The sequence below is a fragment of the Homalodisca vitripennis genome, chromosome 2, assembly GCF_021130785.1.
Source record: "Homalodisca vitripennis isolate AUS2020 chromosome 2, UT_GWSS_2.1, whole genome shotgun sequence".
Classification (NCBI taxonomy): Eukaryota; Metazoa; Arthropoda; class Insecta; order Hemiptera; family Cicadellidae; genus Homalodisca; species Homalodisca vitripennis.
In genome coordinates, this window is record NC_060208.1 from 94,123,899 (window position 1) to 94,144,611 (window position 20,713).

General features: G+C 31.9%; 1 protein-coding gene across 2 annotated transcripts in view; it reads left to right on the plus strand.

Annotated features, from left to right (window-relative positions):
- Positions 1-20,713, plus strand: part of LOC124354367 (collagen alpha-1(IX) chain-like) — an 86,928-nt gene that overhangs the window by 63,536 nt on the left and 2,679 nt on the right. Inside the window, exons 7-22 of one of the 2 annotated variants that reach the window (XM_046804768.1) lie at positions 779-862; positions 1,009-1,089; positions 1,429-1,527; positions 3,405-3,527; positions 3,637-3,753; positions 5,200-5,344; positions 7,070-7,221; positions 8,394-8,645; positions 8,785-8,838; positions 10,609-10,725; positions 11,540-11,731; positions 13,489-13,635; positions 15,245-15,299; positions 16,468-16,569; positions 18,323-18,490; positions 20,228-20,296. In XM_046804768.1, the coding sequence (XP_046660724.1) occupies positions 779-862; positions 1,009-1,089; positions 1,429-1,527; positions 3,405-3,527; positions 3,637-3,753; positions 5,200-5,344; positions 7,070-7,221; positions 8,394-8,645; positions 8,785-8,838; positions 10,609-10,725; positions 11,540-11,731; positions 13,489-13,635; positions 15,245-15,299; positions 16,468-16,569; positions 18,323-18,490; positions 20,228-20,296 (1,957 nt within the window). Of the gene's footprint in view, positions 1-778; positions 863-1,008; positions 1,090-1,428; positions 1,528-3,404; positions 3,528-3,636; positions 3,754-5,199; positions 5,345-7,069; positions 7,222-8,393; positions 8,646-8,784; positions 8,839-10,608; positions 10,726-11,539; positions 11,732-13,488; positions 13,636-15,244; positions 15,300-16,467; positions 16,570-17,151; positions 17,254-18,322; positions 18,491-20,227; positions 20,297-20,713 lie in introns of both variants that reach the window. The other variant, XM_046804769.1, reaches the window with a different exon arrangement.

Consider the following 20,713-nt stretch of genomic DNA (forward strand, 5'->3'; position numbering starts at 1 on the left):
TTGACATCATACCCTACTACTCGTATATGCAGTTACCGTGTGAATAATGAATACTATCTAGTAAATTTGTTTTTAGTCACGACAGCGCGTCCTTGGTGAGTGTTGAAAATAGCTATTATTATTAACTTGACATTTTTTCTACAGTTCATATGTTTTTAGAAATATAAATGTGACCTATGAATAAAAATAAACTAACAGTTATAAGGCTCTAAAAATATATGAAACACATTTTTATACAAAGTCTATCTTATTTGTACTAAGCTCATAAATATAAATGTTTTTCTACGTACGCGCCTGCCCTAGAAATAAAATTACGTCGGTATAGGGCCTTTTATATTTCATCACCCTAAAACCCCTTTGTTCGTTTTCATAGCCATGGGATCACAACATTATCAAAATTTTCGTGTTATTGAAATCTTATTCTATTTTTTCAAACAAAGTGATGTATAAATTAATCGGGTAAATTAATATACACTGCAGTATCTGGGTAACTAAATATGAAGAACAATCCTTAAAATTACTAGGCCTATATAGAGGTTTATCTTGGAGAGGTAAAATTTGGAAAAAGTTGCACTACTATAGCTTATTTATAAATTAGCAAAAGCGTACAAATTTGTTATTTCTTTTATAAAACTACATTGGTAAGGATCAAAGATACATACATTTTCTGTGACATTGTACTGTATTGGATAATACTTATGATAGAAACTATTTTTGGCAATTGAATTTAACAATAGAAACATTTCGTATATTTTTCAAAATAATTTTTTTATTTCAGCAATTCCAAGTGAGACCACCTACCTCGGTAGTGACAGCAAGGCCCTGTGAGACAGTTTGCCCCCCAGGCCCCCCCGGTATTGCGGTGAGATCACAAGTTTACTATGGTTCATTTTGGAATGTATATTATGGGTGAAAATGAAGAACAGAAATATATAAGTATAATAATTTGACAGCAAACAATATATGTTATATATACTAACGTTTACTATGAGGTTTGTTTACCAACAGGGCCCAAGAGGACCTCAAGGAGCACGAGGGGAAATGGGATTCCCAGGTATTCGAGGAAGAGACGCTCTTCCAGGACAAAGGGTAAATCTCTAGTAATTCTCAGGTTAAGTTTGTTAACGCAGAACGGAGGCTACAGATTTACTTTCTGTGAAGTTAAAACATATAACGAATCAGATAACAATTTAATTTGGTATAGTAACGAGCTGTACTGATTTTTAAAACTTTATGAAAGTTTCGCAAAGTGTTTTTGTTACTTATATTTTTATAAAATAGAAGATATATTTGAATATAGAGTGGATAAGGTATATAACAAGTAGGTTATTAAAAGCTATCAAAATGCACTGAATAAAACTCAATTATTATATAGAAAATTTCAAAAATCTGTCCAGAGTGGAATGTGTCTATTATTTTTGATTTCAGGGATTACCTGGTGTGCCCGGTGGACGGGGTCCAATAGGTCCGATAGGGCCTACAGGAATTCCAGGAATTCCTGGACTTCCTGGAGAAAAAGGTAACACTGTAAGTATGGACACTCTTGATGGTCTGTCTCTGTTTATTTAAATAGCCAAACTTATACCTGTGCAACACTTTTTTGAAGATACACTTAAAGAATGTTGTGAGCAGTTTCAAATACAAACTTATACAATTTTCTAAAGAATTAATATGTTTTCTAAAACATATTAATCGTATGGTTTTAAAGAGATGGAAAGCGGTGTAATTACAAATTCCAAAGTAAAAATTAAATTGACATTTTTATATTACATTTTTAAGCAATGCATTGGTGGATACCATCCTTGACAAACCCATCTTGATTTGACTAACCATGATTTTACACTATCATAAAAAAACTGGGAAGAGGATTCAAAGGGGTAGGAAAATAATAAGGTAAAGGGTTTATAATTAACAGTTTAACCTTTAAATCATCTAATTGGGAATTATTAGCGGATCATCTGAAACAGTGTAAATCCATCAGATTACTTTGTATGGCTATCTTATTCAACCCTTGTTGTGAGTACCTTAAATAAGCAAAGCTTACTAAATAATCTATGTCGACTAGATTCGTAGTGACGTAATCTCCCATTAATAAACGTACTAATAAAGTACCTTCGATAACCAACCAGTGACGTTATTCTTCCATAGTATTTAAAATATTGATAATAGTATCACTAGTGTTATCTCACATCGATAGTATTACTAATAAGTTTGATAGCGTAATTCATAACTGATTGTATGAAAGCATCATCAATATTTTAATCAGTTTGAAAATAGAGTTAAAAGTATAGTCGACATTATTGACAGAGTTAAATTTAACCGGTAATACTAAAAGTTACAGTATGCCAATACTATTTATAGTTATACAAAATTGCAAGGATGGTATTGAAAGTAACAATATTATCATCAATAAGTAATCTCAAAAAGATATTTTTAAAATAACGACCAAATTTTGTGATTTCATAGTGATTATTAAGACGTATAGATCTTATTATTAGTGTAATTTCGCATGAATATTATTAAATGTACCTAGAGAGCTATACGGTGGTTGGCTATAGCTTAATAAACCAAATAGCAATATGACAATACAGTGATAAAACCATCTTCTATATGACAGGCTGTTAATGTTTAAATAATTTCATGTTATTTTATTTCTTTGCTTACTTCCTTCTTCTCAGATTACATGTCTTTCTTTGGTCTCTCTTCCGATTTCAGGTTAATAGGAATTACTGAAAGTACTTTTACTATGTTGAATTCTATATGAACGTAAAACCTATTTACTACATATATCTCTACAGTGTTACACGAAAACGTAGAATTCTCAAGCTATTAAAATTTTGCCTTTACAATGTTAATTTTCTAAATATTCTCGGGGTAATGCAAAGAAAACTAATAAAGTTTTAAAGAGATGGCCAATAATGATAAGTACAAAAAAGTGCAACCTCTATTTTTCTTCTGTGTAAGAATCACTTGAAATAAGACATAAGTATTGATTTGTATTAGATTTACATAAATGTTATGTAAGTTTAGCTAAACATTATTATACCACCGAACATTCTTCCAATGATTTTATCGATCCTAATAAACATGAAACGAAAAGTTAATTATTTATCCCTGTCTACTGAAGCATTTGTTATATATTTTTTTTGTAATTATGTACAATATTGAAACAGTTTAACATCATAATACAGCACTGTGAAGTTTTAAGTGAAAGGCTTAAACAGATCTAAAACAAAACAATCACCCGAAAAATAAGAAGACATTTTATTAATACTGTAGCAAAATATTGATTTAGAAATGAGTCTAAAAGTGGATACATACAAAACAACCGATTATAATATATATATATATAAAATCATAATAGTATGTGAAATTGGAGTGATAGTGTAATAATAAATCAACAGGGAGAGCCAGGTTATGCGGGACTCAAGGGTGAGAAAGGAAACCAAGGGGAGCGAGGCCTTCCTGGGATTCCTGGGGTAGGAACTGGATTTGTTGGGAACATCACTGGACTTCCTGGACCTCAGGTGAGCCTTGACAGAAATGTTTTAATTTATAAATCGATGAACATTGTAAATCAAAAGTATATATGTAAAGCAAACATGAAATACTAATTGCGTGCTCTTTGTTGTCGAGGGTCCTCAAGGGCTGACAGGGGCCAAGGGAGAACCCGGGCCTCAAGGAATTACAGGCCTCAAGGGAGAGAAAGGAGACAGGGGAGACATTGGACCTCAAGGATTAGAAGGTCCTCAGGTAAAATAATGATGTAAATTAAGAGAAAAGCCAGTTTTCGGGAGTATTGTATTTGCATGCTTAAGAATAATATGACATTGGTTTTGAAAATTTAAGAAATATTAAGCAATCTATTGAAAGTTCTTACCGTTTTTCTTCTAATGGTACACCGATGCCGATACCGATTCCTCCCACTGACGTACCCAGGATTGGAATTTTGGTAGGGGACAATCCATATTTTAATGGCTAGGAAAGGTTTTAGATTAAAGTCAAGTTTATAAATTATACATACAGGATGTTTTAAAAGTGAACTAAAACTTAGAGATATAGATTAAACGATTTGATTTTCCAAAAACTGTATTAAACAAAGCAAGTTCTTTTAACACTGTATATCTTTGTCATTTACTTCATAGAGTACATGAAGCTATAACCTTTCCTGCTACGTTGCGATGGATAACAGACCAGCACACTTACTCGGATTTACATTCTCTAATATCTAATTAAAATATCCAAGCTTAACTCACATAAAGTAGGCGCTACATTAACTAGCAGGCAATGAATAATACCACATTTAAATTTTTAAATAATTTTGATTCTAAAAATTCGTAAACATATTAAAATCATACAAACTTTAACTTATGAGTATAAATTACGTCTCCCTTAAGAGGGCATTCAGTATCATGATTCAACATGCAGCATATCAAACGCGTACCGCTAGCAGCACCGCTAAAGCGATAGAATTTTGGTTTTATTTTTTGACTGGGTGGAAATTCTGTAACCCATTAAAATTTATAATTGCCATATCATTAGGTAAGCTTTTTTAATCTTAGTTCTTAAATTAGAATTAGAAGTAGGGTTTACTGGGATATATTAGGTTACTACGATCAAGCCATTTTTAGTGGGTATTTTGGTGGTTCATTATAGTAAAAAATTTTTAAATTTTATTGGGTATAATAAAAATTATATATATTGAATATTCTTAACAAGTTTACGAAAATTAGTTGAACAATTTATAATGCCTATATTTAAGTTTGAATGGATACGAAGGACTATTAGATTAAGGTAAGAATACAAGGTTTTATTTTTATAAAAAGGATATATCAATCCCCTTTTAAATTTTTATTTGGCCGTCCTCATGGACTGGAGTAAATATTGGTACTGATAAAAATCGGTAAGGTTATACAAGAACCCTATGTTAAGAAACTTGCACTATCTCTAGCTCAGATCTCAATTCCGACGACTTGGAACACTCGGCGACCACCAAGTAAGTGGGATTTAACTATTGATTTATTTTTTAAAGTTATAGTACATTAGATGGAAAGTGTGCAACGCCGTCATTTACTAGGCTGCAATCACTTGAAAGATGTGAATAATTATTGCAGCTACAGTTGTGTAGGCACTGAAATGATAAATCTATTTCAATGAGCATATGATGTTTAATTTATGATATTGTGAAATTGTTTTTAGGGCCTGCCTGGTCCTCCGGGGGCCAGTGTTAGCTCCGAGGGGCAAGTGATATCAGGGGCTCCTGGGCAGATTGGTCTACCGGGACCTAGGGGTGCTAAGGGGGAACCGGGAGAGGTCGGAGACCAAGGTCCTCCAGGAGAAAAAGGTAAATACATAATGTATGCTGAATATTCTTAGGGTTTCATAAAATGCATCTTAGATAATCAAGGAATAGGTCAATAAAAGGTTCATGTAACTTACTGTACATAACAATAGAAATAATTGAATAATAAAATAATATCATTTATATTTATCTCAGTTGTAGAAATAAAAACACAATCATCTGTGCTAAAAAATGTATTTCTTGATACCTTTAGTTCTATAATTTCTCTTTGAATTTATAACAAAAAGTTTTGTATAAAAGTTAATATAAGAGAATAACTAATTAAATTACATTAAATAAGATTATAGGATGGACTGTTATAAATGTTTAGAAAGAGGAGAAATTATTGATAAAAAATATCTAGTTTGTAAAAATCACATATTAATCTTGTACAAAAAACCTAAACCTAAGAAAAGATAAAAAACAAATTAACATATTTGCATAATCTGCTTAGAAAATTGCAATATGTATACGATAAAAAATAGAACTTATAAAAGAATTTAGATCAAAAAATAAAAACTTCGACTTGAATTTTGAAGATATTGAAAAAATGAATATATTATTTGAAGAATATTACAAATGTTTATGTGTTTATAAGGTTATTTGTTACGAGAAGATAATACCTGTCATGTTTAACTATTTAGATATATAATTTGGTTATACAATGCGACTTAAATGTTATTTACAAAGTATATGTTGTCAATTAAGAATTCGAAAGTGACAGTGTTTATTTAGAGAAAATCATAGGATGGACTACCCTAAGAGCCGATTAACCTCGAAACGGCCTTGAATTACTACTGTTCATGAGATAAATGTTAAACTAATAACATAACAGTGTAAGTATAAATCTAATACTACTAATATTTGTTTATAAAAACTTTTTAAAACATATATAATATATTTAAAATTTAAGCAAACATGAACCACCTATTTTAACATCTTAATGAGGTGACTTTTATGAAGACAATAATTGCATGGGATTTCGGATTTTCCATTTTACGAAAAGAAAGCAATTCGTTCAATTGAAAGTATTAAATTCGGTATGGATGGCGTAATGTTATTCTCTCTCTAAATTGCCTAACAGATGTCCAAGATATAGTCAAGGAATACCTATGAAAGTGCATCTAAAAATACGAATCCTTACTATTACAGTTTGTTTTTTGAAAGAAAATCCCTGACGGAGTTGATTCCCTGCGACCTCTCTAACTCGCTAAACATCTTACTTCAAATAACTACCACATTAAAAATAAATCTATACTACCTTTAAAATAACTGTTTGGGTAGTATTCATCTATGTATTAGAGTAAAAGAAAATATTTATGTGTTACTGTGGATTGTAATAACAAAAAATATGGAGAATAACACGGTTTTTTGTTTAAAATTTAGGATTTTTCCACTTTTACTCATCGCTGTTCCAAAAGTAATAATGGTAACAAATTCTTATACAGAATTATTGTATGTCTCTTAAAGAACGAGAACGACATACAACAATTCAGAGTTCTTACAATAATTCATAGTTTTACCGCTTCAAAAGTTTCATCTTTGAATTAAAAATTTCTTCTTCACGATCTATCCATTGAAAGTCATCAAATTGCCCTTAAGTAAAGATATCTCGTCTTCCCACATTGATTTAGTTCTTACCTTTAATAATAACAAATGTTTCAAAACAAGTAGTTCAAGATAAACGATTACTCGATTTGTCGACTGGCTATGTTACTATGCTTGCAGGAGAGAGAGGTGAGACAGGAATAGCGGGGGATAAAGGAGAGAGGGGGGAGCCTGGAGAAGAGGGTCCTGAAGGACCACAAGGACTTAGTGGAATAGCAGGATCTCCTGGATTGCCCGGACTGCAGGGTGCTCGAGGACTAACAGGAGCGCCTGTAAGTTTATGAGTTCTAGAATATCAAAGAGTTCAAAATAATTCTTGTTTAGACTGCTAAAAAGACATATAATGGTTTATGTATAAGCTGAACAGAAACCTTCAGTCTATATGGTATATTATCGTACTCATTGCTATGTCTACTCTCCATAATGCGTTGATTAAAGCACATTACTTTGTACGACATTGAAAAGTATACACAGGAATATTATACTGTGAATGTTGAGTTTAGGCCCATTTCGCCTTCCACTTAGTGTGCCGTCTAAAATGCAACAATGTCACAACCTCGACTCCAAGAATCTGGTCCACAGTAAGGGGAAGGTGGAATGGAGCTAAATGCAACATTCACACTGAATCAACCATCCCCACCATAGCTAAATACAGTATGTAAAATATTATATGGTAACTACAAAATAATAAATGTTGCAAGTTTTTTATAATTTTTGAAAAGTTATTTGTTTTGGAGAGTAATTATACTTATTTATGTAATTTTTTTACATTCTGCTAAATAAAATATATTGTTGAATAATTAAAATCATTTTGGTTTTTTGAACTGGCATTACATATTATGTAGTATGGGCTTGTAAATAAACTTAATAATGCCTTTGTAATGTGGATACAATTTTGTGTAATTTTAATACAATTATCTATAACAAATTAGTGTCCTTGTATAATAATCCTGTATACTAGTTGGAATTCGGATGGATGAACGAAAATGTGTTAGAACGAGGTACACACAATGTTTCATATTTTTAATTGGAGTTTTAGAAAACCTGGACATAGTTTTCCCTCACTAAGTTCATAATATACAAAAGATATATTAAAACCAAATTTATTTAAGATTTAATCTTCAGATACTATCAATAATGCATGAAGGTTGTTACGAAGACGTCTGTGTAAACATCGGTGCTATCTCTCTTCAAAAATTAAAAGCAGTGCATGGCCTACAATAACAACGGTACCTATAGTCCCCATTTGAGTAACATTGTTCGGTAAGTTGTCAAAAAAACCTTTGTTCTCGCTATAGTATAAGAACTAGTCGTATTTAGATGGTTCTTTTTAATAAAATGTAGGTAGATAAAATGTTTCGAGGTTATGAATGAACGTAATACTTTTGCTTGTATTTGGTTTTGTAAATCTCTTTCTTACCCGTTCTAAAGATTTGTTCTGCAGGGACCAGCAGGGCCCCCAGGCCTGATCGGAGAGCAGGGTCCAAGGGGAGAACCGGGGTTGGATGGTAGTCCGGGACTTCCAGGATCAGCGTCAGCAGCAGGAGACCCCGGACCCCCAGGTTCTCCGGGACAGCCAGGAGCGGACGGGCCCCCAGGCCCCCGGGGAGAGAGAGGGGAACCTGGCACCTCGGGAGTCCCAGGCCCTCCTGGAATTCCGGGAAGCGAGGGCCCTGCAGGGCTCGAGGGGAGGGTGGTAAGTGTTAAAAGAATATTATTTAGTTTTTTTAAGAAATCCTTTCTTTAGTTTTAGACCCTCTCGAGAGCAAAATTCGTACTATACCTACTAGTAAATAGTAATACTCAAATAATATACCATATGAAACATGTTTCAGGGCTCACCAGGTGAGAAAGGGGAACCTGGACCTAGAGGACCAACAGGAATTCAAGTAAGTAGCGATGTTAACTTAAATAATGTAATTAAGTTGGTGTTTGGTATTGTATAGAGAGACATTTCATCAACAACGTTGTACACTTGGATCTCCACCTTCAAGGATGATGAAAACCTCGATACGGATAACTATATGGTATTTATTGTAAAAATATTGTAAAACAGCGGTTTATTATAAATACGAAATTTATTTATTTATAAAAAAAAAGAAATAATGTTTTGTATTATAATTATAGAGATATTACTCCAGATACTTGACTCTAGTAATTCTGGTAGAAGGATTACGGTCGTGTTTAGAGGCGGAGAGAAAACAGTATAAGCCTTGTTGTTTAAATAGTAAACTTGACATGTATTGAAACCCAATTGCTAAATTTTTAATTCGACGTTATAATATTCACGATTACCTTTTAATTAAGAAAAGGATAGATTATAATCACATCCACGTCCATGAAGTACTCCAGAGTGTTATGAATATTACTTGTGCTTTGTTCTTTTATCCTTGCAGATTTGACTTTGTTAATACAATTTCAGGTTTTGTTTATTGTGCAAACGTAATATGATAATACACAGCATATTTCAATAATATTGTTATGACAGTATACATTCAAATTCGATGTGAAATGTTGGTAAAAACGTGTACAAACACATTTGTTTTATTATACTATTTTAACTACTATTGTTTAAAAATTTGTATAGTTAGACTGTTTTAACCAATGAACAAAATAGTACCGGATGCATTGCTGTAACTTTGTTAATTTGTTTTTGATGTCCTTTTTTCAAGTTTTGTTTCAAACAATTGAATACTATAACTTGTAAAATCTTATAAAGAATAATAAATGGACAATAATATCAAACAACACTGATATGACAAAAATGGTACCCTAATCATACAAGCAATCTGACGGACATGGATATTGGAGTAACAAGATTAGCTGCTCGTCTGCTTAGTGAACTCATTGTTGCATGCTGTTACACATGGTCACGTTGGAGTTAAATGTGGCGACGCAACTGCATTCAGACCAGCATTCAATCCAAACAGTCTATTATGATACTCTAGCATTATGTGTAAATCGCTAATATATCCGTTAATAATTATATAAATTTATGTTTGTTGGTGTAAATATATTAGGTGCAAAATTGTAAATAGTTTCATATTTGAATGTGTAATATATTCATCTATATTTTAGTGATAGATATATAAAACTACAAGCGTAGTTTTAAAGACCATCAGTTTAAAATAAATGAACGAAGTAAACATTTTCAAATAATGTACAATTTAAATGGAGGAAAATATGAAATAAAAGTAATAAATGGCGACTGGTAGATAAACTAGGAAAAATAAAACATATAAGCCTTTTTTATCCAAATTAGACATTACAAAAAAAATTGTTAGATGAGCATTTTGTAAATTATATATTGCATAACATATAAATTTATCCATACCTGTTCAAAAAAAATGAAAATGTTAAATTTGTAGACATTCGAACCAGATACAACAATGAATGAAAATAACGTTGCTATTGTCTGCACATACTGGATGTACTGGATGCGACTGAGCTTTATAGAAGCTGTGTAAAAGGTGTTCTCATTGCAGACCCTTGCCTATATATAAACATTTTTTCAAATAAAGAAATTTTTCTACGATTTCAAGACCACTAGGTTTTAATAGAAAGAATAATAGATGTTTAAATTTAGAAAGAATATGAACGTTTTATTTTTCAGTATTATTAGTGTTTGCTGACTGCTATTCATAATTTAAACATTTTAGGGTACTCCAGGAAAACCAGGTCCAGAAGGACCCCAAGGTCCCGAAGGAGTGAAAGGGGATACAGGAGAGCCAGGAGAGCAGGGGCCTATGGGACCTAGGGGTCTTCCGGGAGTAATGGTAAGAACATCAACATTGACTGCAATTAAGTTAAGTGTTTTATCTTATGAAAAATATAATATAAATATTTTTATAACAAGCTAAAGTGTTTTGTTTTATTAAAACATTCTGCATGTTGGCTGAGGCAAGGCAGAGAAAGTGTTTAACTACTAGCTAAAGCGATGTTCTTCAAGATAGTTACTTGTAAAAAGCCAAGCAGTGACCAACCTCAACAAGGGGAGCTCTTTGGTTTATGAAAAATTACAAAGATATTAAAAAAATCTTTCTTTTTTGATTCATTTGTTTTTTTGAATATGGTTCTTCATAGTGAAGACGAAATATTTGAAGAATGTAATTGTGTAAGCATTGTTTTAACGCGGTGTAAACCGGAAGACTTCTTGTGCCACCGTTATAGTTAGTCTAAGAACTATGATAAATAACTAATATTTGGCCACACATGAGAGACATTTTGATGAGTTATATAGAGGGGTTTCCGAGATTGAAATCACTACAAGAGTATAGATTAACACATTATATCATTAAATCACCTCCAAGTCACTGAACCAGAGTTTAACGGTATTCATCATAATCAATAAAATGATAGAAATGTTTGTTTAAATTTTACAGTTTTGTATCGTGTTTATAATAGAGTCGAAGTAATGTTTGAACCAAGCACTGGCACAAACCAAAAATAAAAATTATTTCACATACACTTTATTTACATTTACATGTAACTTTCAGTTCAGTGCAAAAACATTTTTGTACAGTGTTGTTTATGTTGGCACTATAGCTGTACATGGTCGTTCTCGTTATTTATTGGTTTTGTTCTAAAAAGGGTTCACCTGGGCTGCCTGGGGCACCAGGGAACATTGGGGCTCCTGGTCCTGAGGGTCGACCTGGCTCTGCGGGCTCTCCTGGACCACCGGGACCCCCCGGGGACTCCATTAACAGCTATACAGTGAGCGAAGGAGGTGGGGGTATGCCCGGGGCAACTGGCCCCCGCGGACCTTCCGGTCCACCTGGTGTGGTGAGTACTTAACAATACCATATCGTTTGGGGAAACTAAAAGCTTTTGACTGTAATTAGTGAAATCAGTAATTGATTTCATAGTTCAAGTTTCAAGAGTTCTCACATTTTTTCCGTATATATTGTCTAACATTTGTTGTCAAAGTTCATGTCATTTGGATTTAGCATCAGACAAATAAAACAATAATATTGTCCAAGACATTTGTGGTAATTTCTTGTGTGAAAGTAGCGTGTGTCTGAACTATGAATATTTACTAACAAGAATATGATACAATGTAAGAACACTTGTCACAATGTATTTGCTGTTATTAAATAAGACAAAAACTGCAACTTTCAATTTCAGTAGCATTTGAACTACTTTAGCCCAGAGTGGAGGAATACTAAGTCCGCTGTAATCTTACTGAAAGCACTTATGATGTAATATCATGGATAACTAAGATAATTTTAAATCGAAATTTGACATGTTTAAGGAATATGTTATTTCAGTAATTATTGTTAAAATGGCCAAAGGTAATTATCAGGTTTATTGCGTCATAGGCATATTTTGTTTAAATAATAACTATGTAACTAATTTGTACAGAGACTGCAGTAGATCTGGTCTCGGTTCCACGATAAAAATATAGACATATCCATATTAGAAGGTTACTTTAACCAAAAACTAAAATATTCGGCTTTTTAAAATGTTCCCCCGGTCTTAGTAATTACTATTTGCATTGCTGCCCTGTTCAAAAAAATATATAGATGTATAAATCCGAAAAGCCTTTTTTAGGAAAAATGAATCTACTTCCATTTATAACTACCAAATTCCAATCTAAGGCTCCATAGTAATGTTTGCTTAGTCACCCCGATAAAAATATACACATACTTAGTCTGAGAGCTTTAGTAAAAAAGGATCTAATTTCGGCACTTGTAATTTCTAATGTTGCAGAAGCGTTTGCGTTGTTTCTCAGTTGAAGGAAATGTTCATATACACAAGTCTAAAAAGTCTTCTTTGGTCAAAAGCATCTATTTCCGGCCATTGTAATCTACTTCCTGTTATAGGTATTTTCGGTGCCATAGTTTGCATCGCTGCTCTGTCGAAGTAAATATATATACATAGGTCTGAACATTTTTCATCGCTCGAAAAGCATTTTCCGGTGATTGTAATATATTTATGGTCTACAATATATATTTTCGTTGCATAATCATTTGACTTGTACCAATAAAAAACATACTTATATACGTCTCAACAGTTAATTTCGGTCAAGAGTGACTACTTCCGGCCATTGTAATTTATTACCGCTCAGAGGTATGTTTTCGATGCTGGTAGTCTTTTGAGAGGACAACACACGTGTGTCAAATTTCATCTTTCTAGGACATCGAGAAGTTGAAAAACAAAATATAGTTCTTCTAGGAGTTGTAACCTCTTTTCCTCCTCTATGGATGTTTGATTTTTTTTAATGCTTTAGTTTTATACTTAAGTAATGAGGTATAGGTGTACGGAATTTCAACTTTCTGAGATACCTGTAAGTTGGAGAATTTGTGATAAGTTGGCGAATGAGTGAAGGCTTTGTCTTTTAATATGGGGATATTAAGTTTAGATTGTATTTTGTATACAGTATGGGAAGTATCTCTTACATTTTAAGTACTTGATGACCAAAAAATAAGCTGTATTTTAGTATGTAGAATATGTAGACTATTTTATGAACAGCTTTAACAAGTTAAAAAAAAATGTTATAAATGTAAAATAAGAACGTAATGGACGAATGTTTTTTTCAGCCAGGAGAACGAGGAGCAGGAGGAGAGAGAGGTCCCGAAGGACCAGCAGGACTGCCAGGCGTTCCTGGCAAGGAAGGTCCTCCAGGAATACCAGGACCTCAGGGCCAAAGAGGACAACCAGGACTCAATGGCCAACAAGGCGTTCCGGTATATTTAAGCTCATTAAAATACTCGCTATCACATGGAATATAGTATTTATATTGATATGATTTAATGGATATAAGTACAAACATATTTTAGGAGATACAATAAGAGTATAGGATAATGTAAATATTCGTATTTATATGTAATGTGAATAATCTTGATATTATATATTCTGTAGTAGGAGGGCACTGATATAAAGTGTTTTGGAACAGAAAGTTTTGAACATCCTGCACTAAACTTCAGATTACTTATACTATGCCACCAAACCACTCAGTTAAGGTGGTGAAATTTGTTTTTGCTTTAGAAAATATTTTAAATTAGTCCTTAGATACAAAAAAATAGAAGAGTTTTTTTTCATAAGGATTAAAGGCATGTGGACATTTTAAAATTGCATTCAAATAAAAACGGCTAAAAATAAAATATTAATTTTTGTAGTATGTACATGAACTATAGATTTAGGCGGTACATATTTGTAAAAATTAAATATTTATAATGAAAATAACTCGAGGAAACCCCTCGTTTTTAGTAAAATGTTACTTCAAAATGTAATGTAAAAAAATAAAAACCGTGTAATTATCTCCTGCTATCTCGTATGTATAGTAAAACTAGTATTCTTCTCTTTTACTGAATTAAAAGATACCCTTTATAAATGCCTACATATACCCGTGGAATGATAAGAATTTGCATATTTATCTTATAGGGTTTGAGACAATTTTAACCCAAAATATCCTAACCGGAAATCGATTGCACCCATTTAATTGTTTGGGCATATCATCAGCGACTTTATTGATGTCCCTTCAGAACTGTTCCTTTAATAAATAATGAATGATTAATAGATACGTATTAAATAGACAATACGGACAAAACATTCCCTGAAAAATCCTAGGTTTATTGAAAATATAGTTTATTCATTTCTTTCTAAGTAAATTTTGAAACTTAATCAAAGGTTTATTCTGAGTTGATAATTTACAAATGCAAGATAAAGTATTTCCCCAGTTTAAAAGAAAGATAACAGTTTCGGCTTAATCGGAAGAAAATTAAATGTCACATGTGGCTGTTATCTCAAAATGTCAAATAGAACTGTTTACACAGTTGATTTAGACGTTTAACTGTGTGACAAAAATATTAAAATTAGTATTACTGGCGTATTAGTATACTCGTAACGTTTAACATTCAAATACTTAGAAATTATGTATTCTTGAAACCTTGCAAGACAATAATCGTCATAGTTATATGTATATAAAGCTGCACCTGTGTAATAAGGTGGACTTGATGTAATTATTAATCCGAAATTATAATTGTAAATATATTAATGTTTTACGAGTCAATGTTATTGTATAATTCAAAAAAGTTAAGAAGTATAAAAAAAACAAATAAAGAGTTGCATGAAATTTCTTAACAATTTAATAAAGAACTATACATTTTTATATTTTCTGAAATCTTTAAGATACAATTTTGAACAAATTAAACTTTGATTAGTTTTAAAACTCATCCAACTTTTGTTTATATATATATATATAAAACGAAACGAAGCTTTCATTTGTGCAAACTGCTATCTTAGTATTTATATTTTGTTTGATTGTTTAAAAAAATAGGTAACATTATGTTTTAGGGCCGTACCTACTCCGAGGCAGAAATAAGGGACATTTGTGCGTCTGTGCTTAGAGGTATGAGATATAATTCAGTTTTATGAGTAGCTACTTGTAAGGATGGCACATATGATGTTTCAGACAAATTTGAAACATACAGAATAGAGGCACGAAGTATAAAAACATTTTTTACTTATATAATACAGTAAAATGAGATATAGTTAAAGTATAAGTTTAACATACTAAATAACCACATAACGATTATAAAAATGGTATAATGTCTCATGTTCATAGTGTTCATTAAATTACGATGGGCTAAAATAAATGCTTAATCCACACAGAAGATTATACTTGATCAGAATTCAGAGTCCATATGTACTGAGTATTTTTATAACGACCAAATGATTAATATATAAAATTTGGGAACACAAAAGAGTTCAAAATGTAAACTCCATCGTAAAATTCGATAAAGATTAAATGCTAGTACAACTTTCAAATCACTAATACTGTAATCTGTTTGTGTAACTGTTTTGCATAAGCAATATAAGTATTTTTATTAATTTAATATGAAATATGTAAATAAAGGCCGAAGCAATGAAAAATTAATGTACAGTATCTTTGGAAATGTTTTAATTTAATTTTTGATTTTGTAAATTTGAATTCGTAAATTATAATTTTACAGTTTTGGGCTAGTTAGAAACACAACACATCAGTACAGTTAGATGCGGGTTCATTTCTTCAATTCTAACATCAGTTTCTTTACAAGTGAGTATTGAGTAATTGATTTTATCTTCCCCTAAAATGCTAACAAGCAGTTTGATATGGGAAATCAAACATCACCTATCAAAGGTATTTCATAAGGTATTTTAGTTTATGTTGACAAATTTGAAACAAAAATAATGTTTGTATCTTTCAATATGTACACACATTTATTTAATAATCTAAATACATGGTCAAAAATGTTTTGTTTACTACAAAGACCAATAAGAACAAAACTATTAAATTTCTAATAATGTACGTTTAAAATATAGCAAATGTGGAATAAACCATAATTATAACTAGTTTAATGTAATGTGTAACATATTTAATTCCATACAGTAATGTTTGGTTTTATATTTACTTTCATACAGGCCTACACTTTCTTTATTTAATTTTGGATGAAAGACTTGACTTGTAAGTGCAATGAAGTAGTTCCAACCAAAATATAACTTTTATTTGTATTTAAATTGTGGTTATGGTGTTCTAGAGCAACTAAGTGAACTAAGCCAGACAATGGAGGGACCACCAGGACCTCCTGGCCGCAGCAAGCCGGGCCCACCTGGCTCCCCGGGCCCTCAAGGCCCCCCAGGTGTGATCTCACACATCACTTCACAATTGCATTGAAATCCTCACATGATCACTTGCTTCAACTAACGTCGACAAATAACAGAGAATCTAAAACTAGACATTGAAGCAGTCCATATTGACAAATAATAAACGTCTTGAAACAAAGAAATGAGATAGACCATAATCGCCACTGAGTTATTCCACATGGAAATACTGAAAATGTGGGGATAATTACTAAAGCAGTTCTTTTTGACAAATAATAAAAGTTATATAACTAATTAACCTAAAAGTTTAATGGATTTCTTCTCCTGAGCATGGTCTAGTTGAAGCAAGTATCTGAGATGAATGTACTAACAAACTGTTTGTACCTAATCTGTGCTTACAGTAGGTGGACACCTAATGACGCGCATGGACTATATTTAGGCAAGCCGATAAGTTTTTCATAATAATCACCAGATATGTAACCAGAATGACGTGCCACGACATATATTTCACACAGACTAGCACATCTCTGCCAATACCGTTCACATTGCCTGGTTTCTCGCCTCTAGGCCGTGTGTCTCACTAGGCTTCCACCTACTATACGTAACGTCTGGTCTTGCAGATAGAATGTCCGAACTACTCTCAGGTCTGGTAGGACCTCCTGGTGCCCCCGGGGTAGGGCGGCCAGGCTCTCCCGGCCCCAGAGGCGTTCGAGGCATACCAGGTACCGCACCCGCTGTGCTGAGAGAATTACTGTAATTTAGAAGGATTTATTTAAGGAAAATTACAAAAAAGTTGTTTTGGATCATGCCTTCAAAACATTCTCCAGTTAGGACCCTACAATAATTTAGTAACATGCACTACCATTATATGCTTTAATAAATAATGAATGTTCTTACAACATTTCCTTTAAAGCTGATCCTCTTCTAATGAGGTATAATATTTTTCGACGAATTTTTAATTTTACTAAACTAATTAAGTATGATATAAAGTTGGTACTACGCATGTAAAAACGAAATGAATATAACTCTTTACTGTGAAACGCAAACGATTTATGTTATAACACAAACTATACAACGTTTTAGGCATCCTTCCCGATGTGCGTGTTGCTGACAATTGAATTATAAATTGATACAAGAATGATTTAATGTTGAAAAAAAAAAAAAATCAAATCTTAATTCAGATTTATGTTTATTTTTAATTTAGATTACATAATTGGTTTAATATCCTAAAACAAAACAATATGAAATAAAACAAAACAATAAGAATCGAGTTCCAAAGATTAGGAAGGAAACTCTTTGATATCACTAGAAATATCGATCTCCGTTGCAATCTCTTTGAAAGCGGTGAAGTCCTTTAAGAAACGATCGGAAATTTCATAAGTTACGGCAAAGGCTTAGTCTCGTTGTTAAGGAATTTTACTTTTAAGCGCTTTCTGCATTCTGAACATTCTACTTTAACAATTAAAATGGATTATTCTTAAATTTTAATTTAAATGAGCTACTACTGAATGAATAACATTTAACAGATCTTCTTGTAATTTGATTCTGAATTAATTAAAATAACTATTGAAGCACCTCAATAAAATATAATCATTATAAATTTTTACTAAAAAGCTATTTTTTAATTGCATGAAGTGAAAAATATCTCAACAATAGTGTCAACAGGCATTTCTTGAACTGTAATAATTATTTAAATGGAATATCGTTCGATAATTTTAAAAATAAAACGTTAACTTACAAATACATTTGTAAGTGCATTGAAAAGGTTCTGAATATTATTTTCAATGCCAGGAGATCCAGGTCTACCAGGATTACCAGGAGAGAGGGGATTCACAGGTATGCCAGGTCCACCAGGACCCTCAGGATCCGAAGGAGCAAAGGGGGAGAGAGGTGACAGAGGAGAAAGAGGGCCTGAGGGGATTGGAAGGGAGGGACCCATCGGACCTAGAGGACCTGTTGGTAAGTTTCCCAAATGTTCACGTTTCAAATCTTCTGACTAGAGTGGACTAGGTTTTTTGCTAAAATACGCTATAAAACTGTTAAACTGTATATAAATAATTATTTACAATAAAGCTAGCACAATCAAAGGAAAGTCTGGAATGAGCTGCATTAAAAAAAATAAAGACTCCCCCTAGGTCAAACTGGCAAGTAATAACTTATTTCACATAGGCAGAATTAATTCAAAATGAAACCGACGGTAATGTAAGGAGGTAACACATATACCTCACAAAATATATCTATTTTATGTTACACTCCACACTAAACGCATCTTCTGGAATTCGGTATGTGTTTACTAATAATTCATTAATGATTTAAATTTTACTAAAAGTATTGAAAATAATAAAAGAAACATTTCAAAATAATTCCAATTCAGAAGGAATAATCCAATTAAAAATTAAAATTGGGATGAATTAAATTAAATTAAATTATTAATCAATCGAGATTACAATAACTTTATATATATATATATATATATATATATATATAATATATATACATATATATATATATATACATATATATATATATATATATATATATATATATATATATATATATATATATAAAATTTAGACGAAATAAACATTTACCTAAGCACATCCAAAATTACCTAAGCACAAAGACCAAGAAAACATGACAGTTGGGTCACATCCTTGCAATAAACCCAGGTGTTTAGTTTGCAACATGTGCTCTACTTCAAAAACATTTACAAGTAGTTCTACACAAAAATCATACAGTATATTTGAAGACTTAACATGTGAATCAAAAAATATTGTTTACCAAATTCAGTGCAAGTTATGCCCTAAAGATTATATTGGTTCAACGATAAATTCTCTTAGAACAAGGATGACTGGGCACAGGTATGCATATAAACATAAAAAAACAGAGCAACCTGTAGTGGCACATGGCTTAATACATAATTTAAATTTTGAAGAAACATTTTCAGTAAAACCAATTAGAAAAATATCACAAAATTTAAGTACACACAGTCTGAGAACCATGGAACAAGCCCATCAACTCGTCACTAAATCAAAATTTCCAAGTGGATTAAATTTAAGGTGACTTAGTCAACAAAGTGAATTTATAAAATTAAATCATATGTTCACCATTGTACATAATTCATTCTTATTTTTCATTTTCTGTGTTGATGTTTTATGTTTATTCTGTTCTTATAGCCCTATTTATATAATTTTTGTAATTTTTGTAATTTCCTGAAGACGGCTTAAGCCGAAATATAGAAAATGTTTATTACAATAATTGAAGAATTCTTATTGAAGATTAATATATATATATGTATATATATATATATATATATATATATATATAAAACTGTATAAATGGCAATAGCCTTATTTAATTCCAATAAACATTGAATCGCAAAAAGTACTTGCTCCGCCGGGAGTCGAACCCGGATCTCTCACTTGCCGGGTGAATGTGCTACCATTACACCACAGAGCGCTTACTATTTCCGATTCAATTATTTTGTATTTGGCCGTATCTGTCACATATGCGTTTAAATAAGCAAACTAACATATATGATCGGAAGACCAAATACCTGTCAAACGACTTTTATTTACTTTGATGTTGCACCTGTTCTTCCAGTTCTGTATTTTTTTGGGTAGTTTAGTATTTTTATGACAAAGCAAATGAAAGTATACCAAAAAGGGAAAAATATAATAAAAGGGACTGTTGCAGGACCACCTGGACCACCTGGTGTAGGAACACAAGGGCGAGCTGGAGACAGAGGAGAACCAGGCCGAACTGGTGAGCAGGATTATAAAAAAGAAAATTGTAATAAAAAAATTGAACCGTAAATACATCTATAAACTAAAATACACTATCAACAGGTTGATAAATAGAACACTAATAGCCGAACTTAATAAATTAATGATGTATTATTCATTGAGAACTAAAGGCTGATTAAAATATTTTGTCACACCATCCAGAACGACATTGCAAGTCAAAACTAGTAACAGACTTTGGGGTGGTTACTGCTAAGAGTAGTGAAACACAGCGGAGGAAAAATATTCATGACCATATTCAAAATTATTATCCAAAAGCTTACAGCATGTAAAGGTTTATTAATACAACTATGAATTTTAATTTGATATTTTTATTTGTATTTTGAGCGGTACTGTAACCGCTCAATAAAGAGAGTCTTTTGAAAAAGAGTTTTAAATA